At 37.6% G+C, this 17,282-nt stretch overlaps 1 protein-coding gene across 4 annotated transcripts in view; it reads left to right on the forward strand.

The window, feature by feature from the left end:
• Positions 1 to 17,282, forward strand: part of BBS9 (Bardet-Biedl syndrome 9) — a 328,501-nt gene that overhangs the window by 45,213 nt on the left and 266,006 nt on the right. For all 4 annotated transcript variants that reach the window (XM_076330847.1, XM_076330846.1, XM_076330849.1 and 1 more), the window contains 3 exons: positions 5,754 to 5,838; positions 8,016 to 8,199; positions 9,225 to 9,354. In XM_076330847.1, the coding sequence (XP_076186962.1) occupies positions 5,754 to 5,838; positions 8,016 to 8,199; positions 9,225 to 9,354 (399 nt within the window). The remainder of the gene's footprint in view (positions 1 to 5,753; positions 5,839 to 8,015; positions 8,200 to 9,224; positions 9,355 to 17,282) is intronic.

The raw sequence follows: 17,282 nt of genomic DNA on the forward strand, positions 1-17,282 counted from the left end.
ATCATGTTGTCCTGCAAGTGCCAGGTTTTTCCCTGCTTCAGTTCAGTCTAATCTGTGCTTTCAGTGTTGTCTGCACTATACTGCTTAAGCAAGATGTTCCTTCCAGTTGTTTCAATGGGATTTTTATTTTGATGCAAATAGGTGTTAGTCTGATGAATCTGTTCAGTTTTCAGAAGAGATTTGAGACAGGGCTTTGGCTTTTGTGATCATAGGATCCTTTCCTGGTTAACGGGGGAGGTCCTGGACGACTGGAGGCTTGCCAATGTGACGCCCATCTACAAGAAGGGCCGGAACGAGGATCCGGGGAACTACAGGCCTGTCAGCCTGACCTCGGTGCTGGGGAAGATTATGGAGCGGTTCATCTTGAGGGCGCTCACAAGGCATGTGCGGGACAACCAGGGGATCAGGCCCAGCCAGCACAGGTTCATGAAAGGCAGGTCCTGCTTGACCAACCTGATCTCCTTCTATGACCCGGTGACCCGCCTAGTGGATGAGGGAAAGGCTGTGGATGTGGTCTACCTGGACTTCAGCAAGGCCTTTGACACTGTCTCCCACAGCATTCTCCTAGAGAAGCTGGCTGCTCACGGCTTAGACAGATGTACTCTGTGCTGGGTCAAAAACTGGCTGGACGGCCGGGCCCAGAGAGTTGTGGTGAATGGAGTTACATCCAGTTGGTGGCCGGTCACGAGCGGTGTTCCCCAGGGCTCAGTTTTGGGGCCGGTCTTGTTCAATATCTTTATCGATGATCTGGATGAGGGGATTGAGTGCACCCTCAGTAAGTTTGCAGACGACACCAAGTTGGGTGGGAGTGTTGATCTGCTCGAGGGTAGGAAGGCTCTGCAGAGGGACCTGGCCAGGCTGGATCGATGGGCCGAGGCCAACTGTATGAGATTCCACAAGGCCAAGTGCCGGGTCCTGCACTTTGGCCACAGCAACCCCATGCAACGCTACAGGCTTGGGGAAGAGTGGCTGGAAAGCTGCCTGTCGGAAAAGGACCTGGGGGTGCTGGTTGACAGCCGGCTGAACATGAGCCGGCAGTGTGCCCAGGTGGCCAAGAAGGCCAATGGCATCCTGTATCAGAAACAGTGTGGCCAGCAGGAGTAGGGAAGTGATGGTGCCCCTGTACTCGGCACTGGTGAGGCCGCACCTCGAATACTGTGTTCAGTTTTGGGCCCCTCACTACAAGAAGGACGTTGAGGTGCTGGAGCGTGTGCAGAGAAGGGCAACGAGGCTGGTGAGGGGTCTGGAGAACAAGTCTTATGAGGAGCGGCTGAGGGAACTGGGGTTGTTTAGCCTGGAGAAGAGGAGGCTGAGGGGAGACCTCATCGCTCTCTACAGCTACCTGAAAGGAGGTTGTAGCGAGGTGGGTGTTGGTCTCTTCTCCCAAGTAACTAGCGATAGGACGAGAAGAAATGGCCTCAAGTTGCGCCAGGGGAGGTTTAGATTGGATATTGGGAAAAATTTCTTTACTGAAAGAGTGGTGAAACATTGGACCAGGCTGCCCAGGGAAGTGGTTGAGTCCCCATCCCTGGCAGTATTTAAAAGACGTGTAGATGTGGTGCTTAGGGACATGGTTTAGTGGTCATGGTGGTGTTAGGTTGACGGTTGGACTCGATGATCTTAGAGGTCTTTTCCAACCTTAATGATTCTATGATTCAAAGGAATGAGGTCTGATGGGGAGAGATGGAATCCACCTGACAAAGTGGCAGAGGAGGCTTGTTAACCTCCTTGACTGCTAGACTGAGGGATCAGTGCTAAATCCAGCATGTAAGTGATGGTATAGGGCATAATGGTCAAGTGCACAAAGCAGGATGCTTTCATAATACCTTAGAGGAAGTGGGATGAGTGAGGGCCCCTATTAAGTGCGTATTTACAAACACCTACAGCCTTGGCAACAAAGAGGAGGAACTAGAAGTTGTGTGTGCAGTTAGAGATGTGACAGGGTAGCTTGCATGCCTAAGGTGCTGTAATTGATGACTCCAGGCTCTTCAGGAAGAAAAGACAGGCAAGGGGGGATTTATGTTCACCATGGAGGAGCAGCTTGAATACATGGGGCTCTCTTACGGAACCACCATGTTGAGAGTTTATCAAGCATCCATCTGTTTAGAATCAGATGCGTGCTTAAGGAAGGGGACGTTGTGGTGTCTGCTATGAAGCCTTTTTTAAACAAGAAGTTTCCCAATTGCAGGCCCTTGTTCTCATGGAGGACTAATGTCTGCTGGGAGGGCAACATAATGGACTTCAGCAATGTGAAAGGTTTCTGAGGTGCATTAGGGAAAACATTTTTGATGCAGGTGCTAGACAGCCTGGCTAGGGAAGATGCTTTGCTGAATCTACAACTCAGAAGGAAGAAAGAAATGTTTGGAGAAGTAATAGTCAGCATCTGCTGTTGAGTGTTGCAGACATTGGCTGCAGTGACCATGAGATGATATAGATTGAGATCCTGATAGAAGTGAGGAAGATAAGCAGTGGACTAAAGACTGTAGATTTCAAGAGAACAGACTTGGGCTTGTTCAAGGAACTGGTATGCAGGATCCTGTGAGAGGCTGCCCTGAAGAGCAAAAGGGCTCAGGAGAGCTGGTGAATCTTCATGGATAACCTTCTCAAAGACCAAGAACAATCCATTTCAGTGTTCAAGAGAATAAGAAGTAGCAGAAGGCAGCTTCACTGAACAGGTAGCTCCTGACTGAGTTCAAATGGAAAAAAGGAAACTTACGAGGTGGAAGTTAAAATGGACTACTAAGGAGGAATATAAAACATCATGTGGGTATGCAGGGGATGGGATTGAGAAGATATAAGCTTGGTTAAAACTTCTACTCTCAGAGGGTCTGAAGAACAAGGACTTCCACAGATACCTCAGATGTAAAAAGGTAGATCCAGGAAATTGACCCACTACTTAACAGATTGGGCAATTTTAACAAAGGTGTGAAAAGACCGAGGAACTTAATGTTTGCTTTGCCTCATCATTTCTCCATTAAAACTAACAAGGTCTGCTGTTAGGCTTTTTGAATTTCTGTGCCTAGCAGTAAATTGAGGTGGTGTGGTGTTTGGGATGGAGCTACTACCCATGGTAAAAAAAAAAAACAACTAAAAAATGGATGAAAAAGTGGCAGAGCTGTCAGGCTTACAGATTAGTAGTTGTCCACAGTTCTAACTAGCAGCCAAAGAAGAGTGATGTTCCTCAGGAGCTGATACTGGAGCCAGTATTTCTTTAACATCTTTATCCTGGACAATAGGACAGAACGCATGTCCTGAAATTCAAGGATGATACCAAATTGTAGGAAGTGGCTAAGACAAAGAGCGTAGGACTACCATTCAGAGGAATCTCATCACGCTGGAGGAATGGGCTGACAGGTACCTTAAGGATTTTTTCAGAGGTAATCATATCAAAGAAAATAAGAATGTCACTTTTTATAGATTATGCCTTGGGAATCTAATCCAGGGAATGTTAATCTAACACAATGCTTTGTTGCACTACCCTGCTCTATCACCTGAATTTCTCAAGCAATACTCTTTTTATTATGCTGCTTAAGCTTGATCAGATGGTTCTTAGATTCTGGATATTGCATGAGCAGATTATAGACATTGTGTACTATTTTCTTAATACAGGAGAAGATATATATGTTGCAAGTAAAAGTAATTTAGTAGAGAATTCATATTTTTCCTAAGAAATAAATTAGAACAGAATTTATTAATATTGGTAAGGAATAAAGAAATATTTTTTCTTTAAAATGAGTATCTCGTGTTTTCATTGTTTACATTCTTGACTTTTACAACAAATGTGGCTAAAATTTTTCCTCAGTCTGTCACTGATTCACAAATGTGCTGTCTTTATTGTAGGAAGGTGTAGTTTTAGAGGAATTCTTCACTTGGATTTTGGTTATTGGTCTTTAGTGCCAAGTGTTAAGACACTGTGGTACTAATCTGTAGTGTGTGTCTGAACTATTAGGACATTAGAATAGAGTTAAGTAATCCTTCTAAAGTAAAGGAAATAGACATGGTAAGGAGAGAAGAGGTTATTTTCATGGTTGTATTAAACGTGTTTTTTTCTTATTATAATAAATGAAAAATATAGCAGTTCTATCTACTACTGTCTTTAGCAGAACAAGTTGCCAAATTTCAAATTATCCATCTTCCTATAGCTCATACAGACCAATGCCTTGATTTAAAAGCAATATTTCCTGTGTTGATTCTGAATTCTTTCAAGATCTAAAAGCAAAATGCTTCTTACTTAAATGATTGTATACTTGATGTGATAGCTGAATTGAAAGTTTGTGTTGGTCATCTGTGGCTTGAGTTTTTTGTGATGAAAGACTTGTATGCAGGTAGTTAGTACTTAAACGTCAATACATATTGCTGTTCAATGGGAGTTTGGTTTGAAAACTATGTATTAGTCCCTGATTAGTTAATGAAATGATAATGTGCTGGCCAAGACTATCAATAAAATATGGTAAAAAGAGAAAATTTTATTAGGTCAGAATCTGCAACTTCTCTTATAAATGCATTAAACTGAAAAAGGGAAGTGAATTTGTTCGTAAAGAGGACGCTTAAAGACATGATAATAGTACTAAAAGCAGCTTATTTAGTATTTTTAACTAGGTCATAGCATTGACCTTAAGCAATTAAATTTCTTACTCCAAGTACATAGTTTACTTCTGTAAGTAAAATAATTTTAGAAACTAAAATCCTTCAGTAGCAAGCACCACAATACATGCATCTGAAATGTGAGGGCTGCTGGTGTCATCATTTTAAATCTGTAACTTTGACAATATACAAAAATACATACTTTTATTTGTTAGACTTGAATTGGAACATTCAGAATTGTGTTGGTTTGAGCTTAGGAGCTGATGGCACTCCATGACTTCCAAAATTGAATGCTGTCTTTTGGATAAGTTGTTGTTGTTGTTGTTGTTGTTGTTTATTTCACTATTGTAGGAAACTTCAGTATTTTACAGATTACCTAACGTGCATACATTGGAAACAGGGTAGTTCAGTAAGTTAGGACACCAGTACAAATTCAGGAAAGAAGTAGCTACAGAAGAGTCAATGAGGACATGGTTTGAACATTGAGGATTGCATAGGTGTAAATGAGGACAGATAGATGTATGAAGCTTTTATGGCTATTGGCATCTTTTGTTCTAATGTCTTCATTGCTAATTTTTCTTAGTATGGTTGGTTGGCAGCTACAAAATAATAAAAAAAACCCAAATCCACAAACCTCCCATCTTTTGCTAGATGTGCCACCTACTGGTGCCAGTTTACTGTTAGCTCTTGGATTGGAACCACTTATTTTACTTAATGGATGTGCCCGAGAGTGTAACTATTAGATATAGCAGATTGTATTTCAGGGTAGTTTAAAGTTTAATAAGAGAAAACAGTTCATTTTTTATTAGAATTCTAATTTCACAATTTGAAAATATGTTGGTTTCTTGCTTCTGTCTTCTTTGTGGTCTAGATTTCTATCCTCTAATATATTTAGCTGTTGAATTTATTTTAATACCAGATAAAATCTGAATAGAAATGTTTGTTTTAATTTCTGCCTTTACACTTAGCTGTTGTCCTACAGTGATATTTATTTTAACATCTTTGCTGATGATAGATGTGTTGCAGTAGGCTTTCTAACAATCCTTTCAGACTGTGCTTTTACTGTGTATGTGTACTCATAATATGATACTTTATTTTTTACTTAATGTAAGGGTATTAACTACAAAGATATATTTTATTTTTTTACTTTTTTAAACTTCCTATAACAGATACCAAGTGCTGGCATTTGCGACAGATGCTGATGAAAGACAAGAAACAGAACAGCAAAAACTTAGTTCTGGAAAAAGACTTGCGGTAAAACCTGTTTATTTTACATAACCTGTATGGTACACTGCATACATGTTAAAAAGACCAAGGCTAAGTAGCGAATGGAAACATTGTCTGCTGACAAAGGACCTGATCCAATTGCCATTAAAGGCAATGGAAAGACTCCAGTAGATTTCTGTTAAGATTTCTTTGGGCCTCAGTTGTTTAAGGTTGGGCCTTAAAACTCACTGTTGTTCTAAGGAGGAAAAAAAAAAAAGAGAGAACTGTGTACTGGAAATAACTATTTCTAAGGCAGTCTTTGTAATACAGAACCTAAACTGTAGTAAGATAGATAAATAGGTACACCTGAAATCTTGCTTATGTTTTTAATTTAAGTCTATTTGTGTCTTTGTATTGGACTTACAAAATTAACCTAATTCTACTTGGGGAATTCTTTGTACTTAGAGAAAACTCAGCAGTGAAAAATGTTTCCATAAATAATCAGTATCCCGGATTCTTTTTGTCAAAACCCTGTGGATTCATTGGTCTTCAGGAGGTCCCTGTGAATAAGTTGTTTAATATTTGAGCTGCCTGCTATTAAGAGGAAGAGAATTTCATTCTCTGTGGTCCTGCAGTAGAATTGCTTGTCTGCTAAATATACTGCGTAAAATGCTAGATTCAGCATATTTCAGGTATGACAGTAAAATATGCATCTTCCTTCCAGTGGCTAATCGTAGAATTTTTTGAAACTGTAAGTCAGTCAGAATCCTGCATTTTGAATTAGGAGAAGACATAGTTTTTAAATAAGAAATTTGGAAGCTTCATCAGGTATGCTGCAAATTAAGTACATTTTTTTTTTAATCTAAAATGAGAAGCATACATGGAGACGAATGTAATAAGCCTGGCTTTTTTTTCCCTTTGACTTGTAAGATGGCACTTCCAGCTTCATACATCAGACATGCCAGTATGTTTACTAACACGTTCTGTGTTCTTTAAGCAAAATGATTGATGCTGTTCGTATAGGAAGTGCTGACAGTTGAACTTCGATATTTTTTGACTTCAGAAATTCTGAATTTCTGTTTAACCAGCTTGGCAGCAGGCAAAAGCAATTTTTGCATGTGTGAATTAGTTGAAATTTCTCGGAGGAGCTGAAATAACAAACCAGTGAAAGGTATCAATAAGCAGTAGTATTGTTTAAAGATGTAAGGATATAGGCAAGGCGGGATTTGTAAGTAGCTGCTTATTATATCAATGTATGTAGTTGGAGAAGTAGACAAGCTAACATATACACAAACATTCTTCAGATTGAAGGGTGTACATTAGTGACTGCAAGCATGAATATTGGCGTACACACCTAAAACTGTCTATTTTTCCATTTACATGTATTGGTAGAATAAGTTACTACCTTCTGCTCTCTAACCTTGCCCTTAATATCTAAGGACATGTACAGAGGGAGATTTTAAATGATTCTAATACTCTGTTCTTGGATTTAATAGTCAAAGTATAAAGCATTTTCATTTTGAATGGGACGTGTATTTTAAAATTTAAATATAATTAAGTGAACTGCATACCCATCAATTCACGACTAGAGCGGCTGAGGGAACTGGGGTTGTTTAGCCTGGAGAAAAGGAGGCTGAGGGGAGACCTCATCGCTCTCTACAACTACCTGAAAGGAGGTTGTAGCGAGGTGGGTGTTGGTCTCTTCTCCCAAGTAACTAGCGATAGGACGAGAGGAAATGGCCTCAAGTTGTGCCAGGGGAGGTTTAGATTGGATGTAAGGAAAAATTTCTTTACTGAAAGAGTGGTGAAACATTGGAAGAGGCTGCCCAGGGAAGTGGTTGAGTCCCCATCCCTGGCAGTATTTAAAAGACGTGTAGATGAGGCACTTAGGGACATGGTTTAGTGGACATGGTGGTGTTGGGTCAACGGTTGGACTCGATGATCTTAGAGGTCTTTTCCAACCTCAATGATTCTATGATTCTATGACTATTTCAAAAAGTGGATGATGTTTTTGCTGCTTTACTCACAATAAGGAAAGTTACCAACTGCCTTCAAAATAAGAGGATAACTAATATTTTCTCATTCAAAAAAAAGACCTTGATTTTGCTTTTCTATCTATGTTAATTATATTTATGTAACTTGATGAGTTCTAAGCCTTCTCTATAAGTTTTGTCTTTAGTATGCAGCTGTCAACTGATCTCTGGAGCATGTTTTTTCTTTTGAAGGTGGATTGGGTTTTAAACATCGGAGAGCAAGCACTGGATATATGCGTTGTCTCCTTTAATCAGGCAGTTTCTTCTGTTTTTGTGCTTGGTGAGAGAAACTTCTTTTGCCTTAAGGATAATGGACAAATTCGATTCATGAAAAAGCTTGATTACAGTCCGAGTTGCTTCATTCCTTATTGTTCAGGTTGGTAAAAGGAAAATTCAACTTAACTTTAGCTTGGTTACTTTTACAACTAAGAAATTTTTTTTCCACTGAATAAATATATTTTTCTGAATAAGCTGTTGATTTGTAGAAAATCTGTGGAATTGGAGCTGTCTTTTTGGATGAAGCAGGTTTATTTTCAAATGTTACTTAGTGTGAAGTGTCATAATTTTTAGAATCTAAATAGATACTTTCTCATCACCAAATTGAGGTACTTCTCTAGTGTTTGAGAAGTGTGCCCAGGCTACCAAAGCAACAAACATGGAAGAATGAGAGATTTTGGAAGGGTAAACGAGTGTTTGAGGACCTTCTGTCATTTACTGATAGTTAAAAAAAAGTCAAATAAAATTTGCTGTTACAAAATGAAACTAACTTATTACATTGTATGGAAGCAACTTGGCTGGACGCCGCTATAGAACTGCAGGTTCTTAATACCTATTCTGTATTAATGTTTCAAAAACTATCTGATAAATTTTTGACACCATGTCTTGTTTTAGACTTAAAATACCATTTTAGACTTCATAAATGTGATCTTAACAATCTTCACATTTTATAGTTTCTGATTTATATTATACTATAAATAAAACCTATAAATGCATACACCTTTAATCAGTATTCACAGGTCAATGAATTAATGAAGAGTATAAGTAGCTGATATTTAACCAATGTGTATTTTGTCATATCTATCCTGGCATGGTAACATGGCAATTATGAGTCTTGTTAGTCATGTTTTAAATTACCAAACATGGCTGGCTAGAACCTTGGAAAGTTGTGGGATGTGTTGTGTAGTATGCAATTGAAATTGGTATCCATAATTAATCACATATATCCTTGGTTATTGTCAGTGTAACTTTCCTAACTTTTGACGCTTTAATTATACTAAATTCATTTATAACACGTAATAGCTTAAAAGGAAAAGAAAAAATAGTGTAATGATATAAGCCTCAAAGAAGAGTACTGGCTTTTGAAAATCTTTCATCCTAAAACTGGTTTTATATCTTTAACAGTGAAAGAAGGAACAATAAACACTCTAGTTGGAAACCATAATAAAATGTTGAATGTTTATCAAGATGTTACACTGAAATGGGCTACTCAACTTCCCCACATTCCTGTATCAGTAAAAGTAGCAAATTTACAGTAAGTAACTTGTTAAAGTTTACTTTTTTCAGATTCATTTCCAGTTGTGAAATTTGCTTGTAGATCCTAACAAACAGTTCTGAGGTATGTAACAAATAAGGTGACTTGTAAAAGGAAAATTCAAAGTGTTTTTTCTTTGTTTTGTAAAATACTCATTTCATTAATGGGCATACTATTAATTCTAGAAGAATGCTAGAATTGCTGTACTGTGCTTTAGACATTCTGTTTTTCTTGAGTGAAGGTAGAACCTGGGGTCTCATACTTCCAGTGGAGTAGTTTCTTCTTTTAAAAGAATGAAAAGTGAAGCTTTGCAATCTGGTAAGATCCTTCCCTGAGACAGGAAAATAGCGAATCTCACTGAAAATCTGTTCTTCATTAAGCATTTAAGAGCATATGAATTCCAGAGATGATTTGTTGGAACAGATTATTCAACACCAATGTTAAATTGTGGAAATTAAGGAACCGTTTAAATTGCTTAGGATTGCACTGCAACAGACCAAAACTTTTTGTAAAATACACATAAGACAGGTCAGGGAAAAGCTAGTTTGGTGGGGGATCGAGTGTAGAGAAATTAGGACATACTGATAACTTCTGCTGAGTCTGTCACTGAAATAAGCAAACTTCAGAAAAGTTCGGCTAGTGTTTTTACAATCCAGCTTATGCCTGTAGTGTGTGCCACCAGAGCTGTGGTAGGTGCTGGCTGGCCAGTGCCTGTGACCATACAGGATGCAGTAGGAGTGTCTTTGTCAGGTAGATTACTTCTGATCCCCAGCAGGCTTGTGGCTGCTGTGCTAACATACCCTGGATTGTTGAATACTTGGTCATAAGTCATGTGTTTTATCTCATAACAGATGAAAATACAACATCTGACTAACTAGCTTTACTGACTTATGCAGAGTAATCTGAGGGGTTTGTGTTTTGTTTGGTACTAATGGTTACCTAATGATTTTTTAATAATTTGTAATTTAAATTTTTTTTAGACTCTCTGGAGAGAGTTGTGCTGGCTTTCATCCAACAGGTCTTACAAATAAAATATAACAAATAGTCTCAGTGGGCCAGTTAGTATAAACCAAAAGTTAATTATGCAGGATATGACAGTACAGCATTTGAGGTTTGGAAAAAATATTTGTGTCAGAAAAAATTTGAAAAAGGCATTGATTTTTACAAAAGCAGATTGTACTAATATTTGTATATACAATTATTTGTTTGGAAACTCATATTATTGAACCATCTGTTTCAATAATGCCTCTGAGAAGTTTATGCAGATTCTGCCTGTTCCATGTGAACTTTAACACTCAGTAGTTTGATCTTAGTGAGAATTTTGAGAGCTTGCTAATTTGTCCCAGATCATTTTGCTAGCTGGATTCAGAATTCCAACAGACCTATTAATGGTAGGGTTTGGTTTGGGGTTTTGTTCTGTAGAGGGTGGAGAGGCAGCAATCTAGTTATACAAACCTCTTTATACAGGTACTGATAAATGAAGGAATGTCTGTGTGTCTAGACCCCACGGCCTGAAAGGCAGGGAGAAGTCTGGGGCATACATGTTTCAGAGCTATGCTTCTTCTGGCTTTCTGTTTAAAAATATGCAGTATGCTTTTACTTCTTTCTGACACTAAAAGTTAAGCTAAACAGCAGAAACTGTAGTAAAGCTTATAGAGGTAGTAATTTGGCTTAAACAAAAGAATATGGGTTTTGGGGATTTTTTTGGGTTTTTTTGAATAATTTGAAAGGGAAGTCTTTGACTCAGTGTGATAATGATTTTCTAATACTCCACTCAAGAGAGGCTTCAGTCTCAGTTGGGGCCTCTGGGCACTACCGTAACATAAATAATATTAAGTACTTTAATAAGCATAGAGTTGTTAATCCTACACTGCTGAGAGATTGAAGTGCCTTAAATAAGACATATGTCAATTAATTACTTTCACATCCTTTCCACTTTTATTACAATAATACTTACAAAGTAAATGGAGTGTTCTGAAAGCAGTCATCTCTACAGATCATGTAAGTTCATGTGTATTTTCTTGTTGGCATAATGTCTATTACTTCTAACGTGTGGCTCTGGCTTGCTGGATAAGAAAAGCATTATTAGACGCTATTTTATGTAAATCCCCTTGGGACAGGGGTAGTGATTGCCTCATAAAGGCAGTCATATCCTTTATCCTGTAATCTTGATAGTCTACTTCTAAGATCAACTGTTCAAGTGCTTTGGAGAATTCCAGCTAAGTAACTTGTGTTTTTGGTGTGTGCCCCTCCTTCTTCTTTATGAATTGATTTTTCCTCTTACAATAATATGAAATGCAGTATTTCTCTATTGCAATACCAGTATGTAAATAATGATGAGAACATAGTACAACATTTGGGATTAAATTCCAGCATAAACTGCTTGATTTCCATCACATTTTCAGAAACATGCAAGGAAAAATAGAATCAAAGATAAGTGGTTACTTAGAACATTTTTGGTGAGGTGTCTCTGCACTCTAAAAGTGATGTATTTTTAAGCTGTTGAACTACACTTTTTTGCCTTCTGTTAAAACCTGAGTGTTCTCTGTCAGGAAATTGAAAATTTCCTATAAAAGCTTGTGATAGGAAGCTTGAACTACAGGCAAAAATTTGAGAGTTTGTCTTATTCTGGGTTTTACCTGATGATCTCTATAACTGTGATCACTGAACTGGAAGTTCAGTTCTAATCATTGTTATAGAAGTTTGTCCCTTATTTTGTTAGAAGTTTATATACTGGTTCAGTTAATGTATAGTTACTAACTGTTTATGACATTGTTTTAATGTCAAGGGGACTCCTACATGCATAACACTGCCTGGATTGCTTCAGAGGTATAACCCCTTACATTGACAATTTGGATTAATTTAAACTGCTTAGGACTTTGTTTCAGCACAAATTCATCTTCCCATTGATAAGCCTGCTTGGATAGTTACATTTTTGCATGCCCTGTGTTGCCATCCTTAAAATTATGGCTGTGCAAAAGCATTCTCACTGAACCTGAAACTCTTGAAGAAAATGGTTTAGGTGTTGTTCTGCCCAAGCTGATTAAAAAACCCCAAGCAACCTCAAAAAAACAACAAAAGCACCCCTTCTAGAATGGTTTGAAGAGAAACTGTCCATATGCTGCAGTTAGAATAGCTGAAATCTCGGAAGTTACAGAAAGGATTTACAAGAATTCCTACTCCCCTCAAATTTTCAGTGTTGAAATGGTAATTGTGAGCAGCAGTGTTTGTTTGGTATCCACCATAATTATGTAAATATCTTCTTAGCATTGACTTCAAAATCCCTTCCCTTTTTTCTTGCCCTTTAGTTTCCATTTTTCTGTTGCACCAGAGACCTCTTTCCTAAGATCTTCCTTGTACCTCCACATCTCCTTTGCAAAGGAAATCATGTGAGCAGTATCTCTTATGTTTGTAGATTACCAATTCTATGAATTTGTCACTTTTCGATGCTTCTTGAGATGTGTTAGATTTTTTTTTCTCTCTCTCTCTCTCCCCCCCTCATAATTCAGGTGATTGTGTGGGGAGCAAGCCCATAGGAATGTGGTTCCTACATAGGGTTCCTGTTAGCTAAAGCGCCTCATATGAAATTATTTTTTTTCCTGTTGGCAGGGATTTGAGCCTGTAAAGGCAAGTGACTTAATACTCGCCCACCAAAAAGGTGGGTTATGTTTGTCTGAAGCATCTGAAATAACTTGTTCAGAAAGTAGCAGAAAGTAACTTTTTAAGGGCCTATATCACAAGTCGTATTTGTTTTTCTGTGCTTGAATTATCCTGTCTCCATATGCTTGACCATAAAAGGTCCTTGGAGTAGATTAAAATACTTAAGACAACTACTTTTCTATTTATTTGACGCTAACTCACTTGGCAAAGCTGTTCCTAAGAGTACCATGTTTTAATGGCTGATTGATTGCACTAAGTGTTACTCTGACCTGGCTGGCCTGAAACTAGAACATTATGTTAAGGTGCATTCAGTCTGAAGCAAAATAGCTCGTGTTGCTAGCCTCAGGGATGTTTCCATACAAACATCTGAAATGCCACTGTAGGTTGAGTTAAAACTGCATAGATAGAGCATTATAGCCGGGATGTAGTCTCAGGAAAGGGATTTCTGTTTTTATTACTTTCAAGTTACAAGCCTGTTTTTGCAATAGGAAAGCATGAAGCCTTTAAATCAGGGACTTTGTTTCTTCTGAACATTTTTAAAGTTCACTAGTCTTAATTTTACTACTTGGTTTTGTTTGTACGCAGCCGTCAAGTTATATCTGATAAGCCTGTGAATGCTAAATGGTAGCCTGTCTTTTTTCTTTTAAACTGAAATAGACTGCAAACTTCCTCAAATACCTCTTTTTTCAAGTCAGTATGTCACGTTGCCCCTAATTTTGGTTCTTTGTGCTTTCGGCTATCCATCAGAAATGAAGTCTGGTGGTATCTATATGGCAAAAAACCGTTGATGTCACTTATCTGCAGGCACAGTTCTAACAGTAAACCAGCCTTCTCAGGGTTTAGGGGATGTATTGTGGGAAAGATAATTCTTCCCTCTCTATTTAATCTGCTGGGGACTCTTACTACGTTAGGCACCAGTTTATCAGTGAACTTCATGTTTAAATGAAGGATATTTTCAGCTTCAGCCACATTGGAATTTGATTAGAAATACCCAAAAGAAAAAACTTTAGAGCCACCTGTAGTGCTTGTCTATAGGTAACTGGATGCTTTGCATATGTGGTGCCTCTTGCTTTTAGGAGCTACATCTAGGAATTAGAATATGGAAACCAACTTTATTTTGTGACCATTTATATGTACTACTGTATCTGTGAGCAGAAGGACTGTTCTTCATGGAAGAAAGATTCTTGAAGCAAATAACCCACAAAATGACGTGTATGCCTTGTAAAATGTGAAGTTCCTTTTATTACAAGGCGTAGACAGGTATGGACAAGTTGGTGAAAGTTACTAGAATATTTGTTTTCACTTTCATTTATTTGGCAGATAAATATCATTTTACTTGGTAATGGAACAGCATGTTTTCTGAAGAGGAAATATAGAGCAGTCTGGAAAGGTGTTTTGTCCAGAAGTAATTTATCACCTTTAAAGAATAAGAATTTCTGAGTTTCTTAAAATATTAAATTTCCAGAACCCAACTTTTTAGCTTGAGTTAAGCTAGTAAATAGATTTTCGTTATTTGAGATGGGGAAAAAATAATTTTCTTTTTTAAACAAAAGCAACTGTTGAAAAGCCAGGAAATAGAGGTAGACTTTATATGTTCAAAATGGCAAGCAGGACTACTTAGTAAGCTTTATCCACACTTCAGCTCTTTATGAACTTCAAGTCTGTCTAGTTTTATACTGAGGAATGATCCCATAAAAATATCACAGGGTTCCATATCAGGGTTCACCACTGATTCTGCTTTGCTCAGTTTGCAATAAAAAAATGATTTTTTTTCTGCTAATTGCTAGCACTACAACTGACTATGGTATTTGGAATTTACTTTGGTAATTTTTTGTTGTTGCTTCTCCAAGTATGATCACTGCAGGCTTGACTACAGGGGTTATGCCTGAACTCCTAACATCGGTTTTGTGAACCACCAGCCCATTGAGACTGTATCACATAGTAATGTATTTATCAGCCATCTATTAAAGCCAGCTACCCCTAGGCGATTGGTGTTCATTTTTTGACTTATGCTGTTTTGTATTTGATTATGAATTCTACTGAATTAGAGACTTAAAGTAATAAATTCAAAGTTCCATTGTATAGGCTGAGATGCAGGAAATACTGCAGCTTACTGAATCACTTCAAAGTTAGTGACTTAAGATGCTATAGTAGTGTCCAATTTTCTTATTACTTGTAAGACAAAATGAAGTAATTCAGTAGGTCTAAAATTTCTAATGTTGTTCTTGTATGAGTCCTTCTTCCCCTTGCAGAAATAATAAAGCAGCAGAGACTATTTGACTAATGAAGGTACCGAAAATTAATTTTCTATGTAATCATGTTAATTAGTGTTTGAATATTTGTATTTTCCCATGTGGTGCTGATAGCCATGGCTACTGCACTTTCCTGTCTCTTGGAAAATTCCCACTTGTGTTATGGTTACACAGATGCATTACAAGAGAGTATTTTACAATATTTTTAAATACTTACAAGTTAGTTTTGGAGACAGTGACTTCTAATTTACTGAAGCAATAGTCTCTTGCTATGTGCTGAATTATTATTTTACTTCTAGCTGCTTCTTTCCTTTTTTCTTACTTCTTTTCTAATAAAAGCATGTGTAATATGCATAACAGATGAGTAGTGTAAAAAGATGTGTACAGTGTTGTTTAGTTATCTAGTAATTTCCAGCCTGTTTTGCTTGAAGGTACTGATTTCTTGCTACCTGTCTTTGACTTTTCTGTTTTGCCATATACTACTATAGGCATGTGGCATTCATTCTTTCTAACCAGAGATGACCACCTAAGGATACTTACAGATCAAAGTGGGAAGTTTTTTTGGCTTGCTGGTCTGATGTGCCGTCTTTGAACCGTCAGTGTTACTGTTGGCCTTGGCTATTTGAGGACCATATAAGCAACAGTGAATGCCTGCAAAAAAATCCTTGATGCTTTAACCCTAGGTTCAAAAGAATATGTGAGGAAGGGTTGGGTGGTTTTCATGGCTTAAGTAGCTTACTGTGCGTTCCAGTACTCTGTTCCTGTCCAGTCTCTCCCATTAGTCTGCAGCTTGACTGCAAGGCTGAGAAGTATTGCTCTGGTGACTCTGACCAATAGAGATTGTCCATATACCACCTCCAGTGCACTTTAAACATAAGCCAAGTGATACGTGCTGCTGCATTTCAGGGTTGCTAATCAGTTTGCATTTTGAAGGGGAACACAATACTGAGAGAGACATTTATTGTATTTATTGCATTTAAAAATGATCCCATCTTTACCCCAACACCAAACAATTAAGAATTTTACAGTTATTGGAGCATACATCCATGGAGAGAATCACTTTTTTGCCTTCTAGAAAAATGCTTAATACAGTACTCCTTTTGGATTTTTTGATTTGTTAGTATTTCGTAATATTAGAATGACTAGTAAGAAATGTGTGGTTTGTATACTTACTTGTCTAATGAGGTATAAAGTCCCTGACGACTGTTGTTCACTGCTTCATAGAACCAAGACTTGTCTTCGGTATATGAGTGATAGCTTAAGACTGACATAGTTAACATGCTTGTAACTTCATGGCACTTTATCTGAGTAAGTTTATATATAAAGTCCCTGATTCAGCAACCGGTCTCCATAAAGAAGAGAACATAAGCTAGTGTTTAAATTCTTTGTTTTGACACAGGTTTAATTCCCAGATTTGAATTCATATGTAGCCCAGCAGACTCATCAGTTTAATTTAAATGAGGTATGTGAATCAAAATATTGGAGTTCAGAATTCTGGTGTATAGCCATTGGTTGAAAATGTGCTTTATGAAGTTTTAGCTTCCAATATTTTTTAAAGAAAATTAAAATTTGCGATCAATTTGCAACTGAGAAAATATTAGTCTGGTCTAAATATGAACTTGAAATTAAAACTTGTTCTCTGGCACAGAATCATAGTACATTGGGTGGTTAGATGAACGTACTTTGTGTAGCTGGGCTCTCCAAACAGTAGAAAGGCAACAGGAACTGAATTTAACTGGAAAAAATACGAAGAAATATTGTAGTTGAATTAAGTATATAAGGCATAAAAGTGCAATCGCATATAGGGTAATAGTGGGTGGGGTCAAAATAAAACCCCTCTCATTTAATTTTTTTAGCTATCCAGATGCTCGAAAATACTTTGTTCTTCATTCCAGCCCATCTGTTATTCCTTATTATAACTGACATCACCACAGCTACCACAACTGTTAAAGAATCACCGTATTAAAATGGCAAAACTTACATATAAACTCAGCAAAACTTAGCACTTATTACACA

This window comes from Aptenodytes patagonicus, chromosome 2 (genome assembly GCF_965638725.1).
Source record: "Aptenodytes patagonicus chromosome 2, bAptPat1.pri.cur, whole genome shotgun sequence".
NCBI lineage: Eukaryota > Metazoa > Chordata > Aves > Sphenisciformes > Spheniscidae > Aptenodytes > Aptenodytes patagonicus.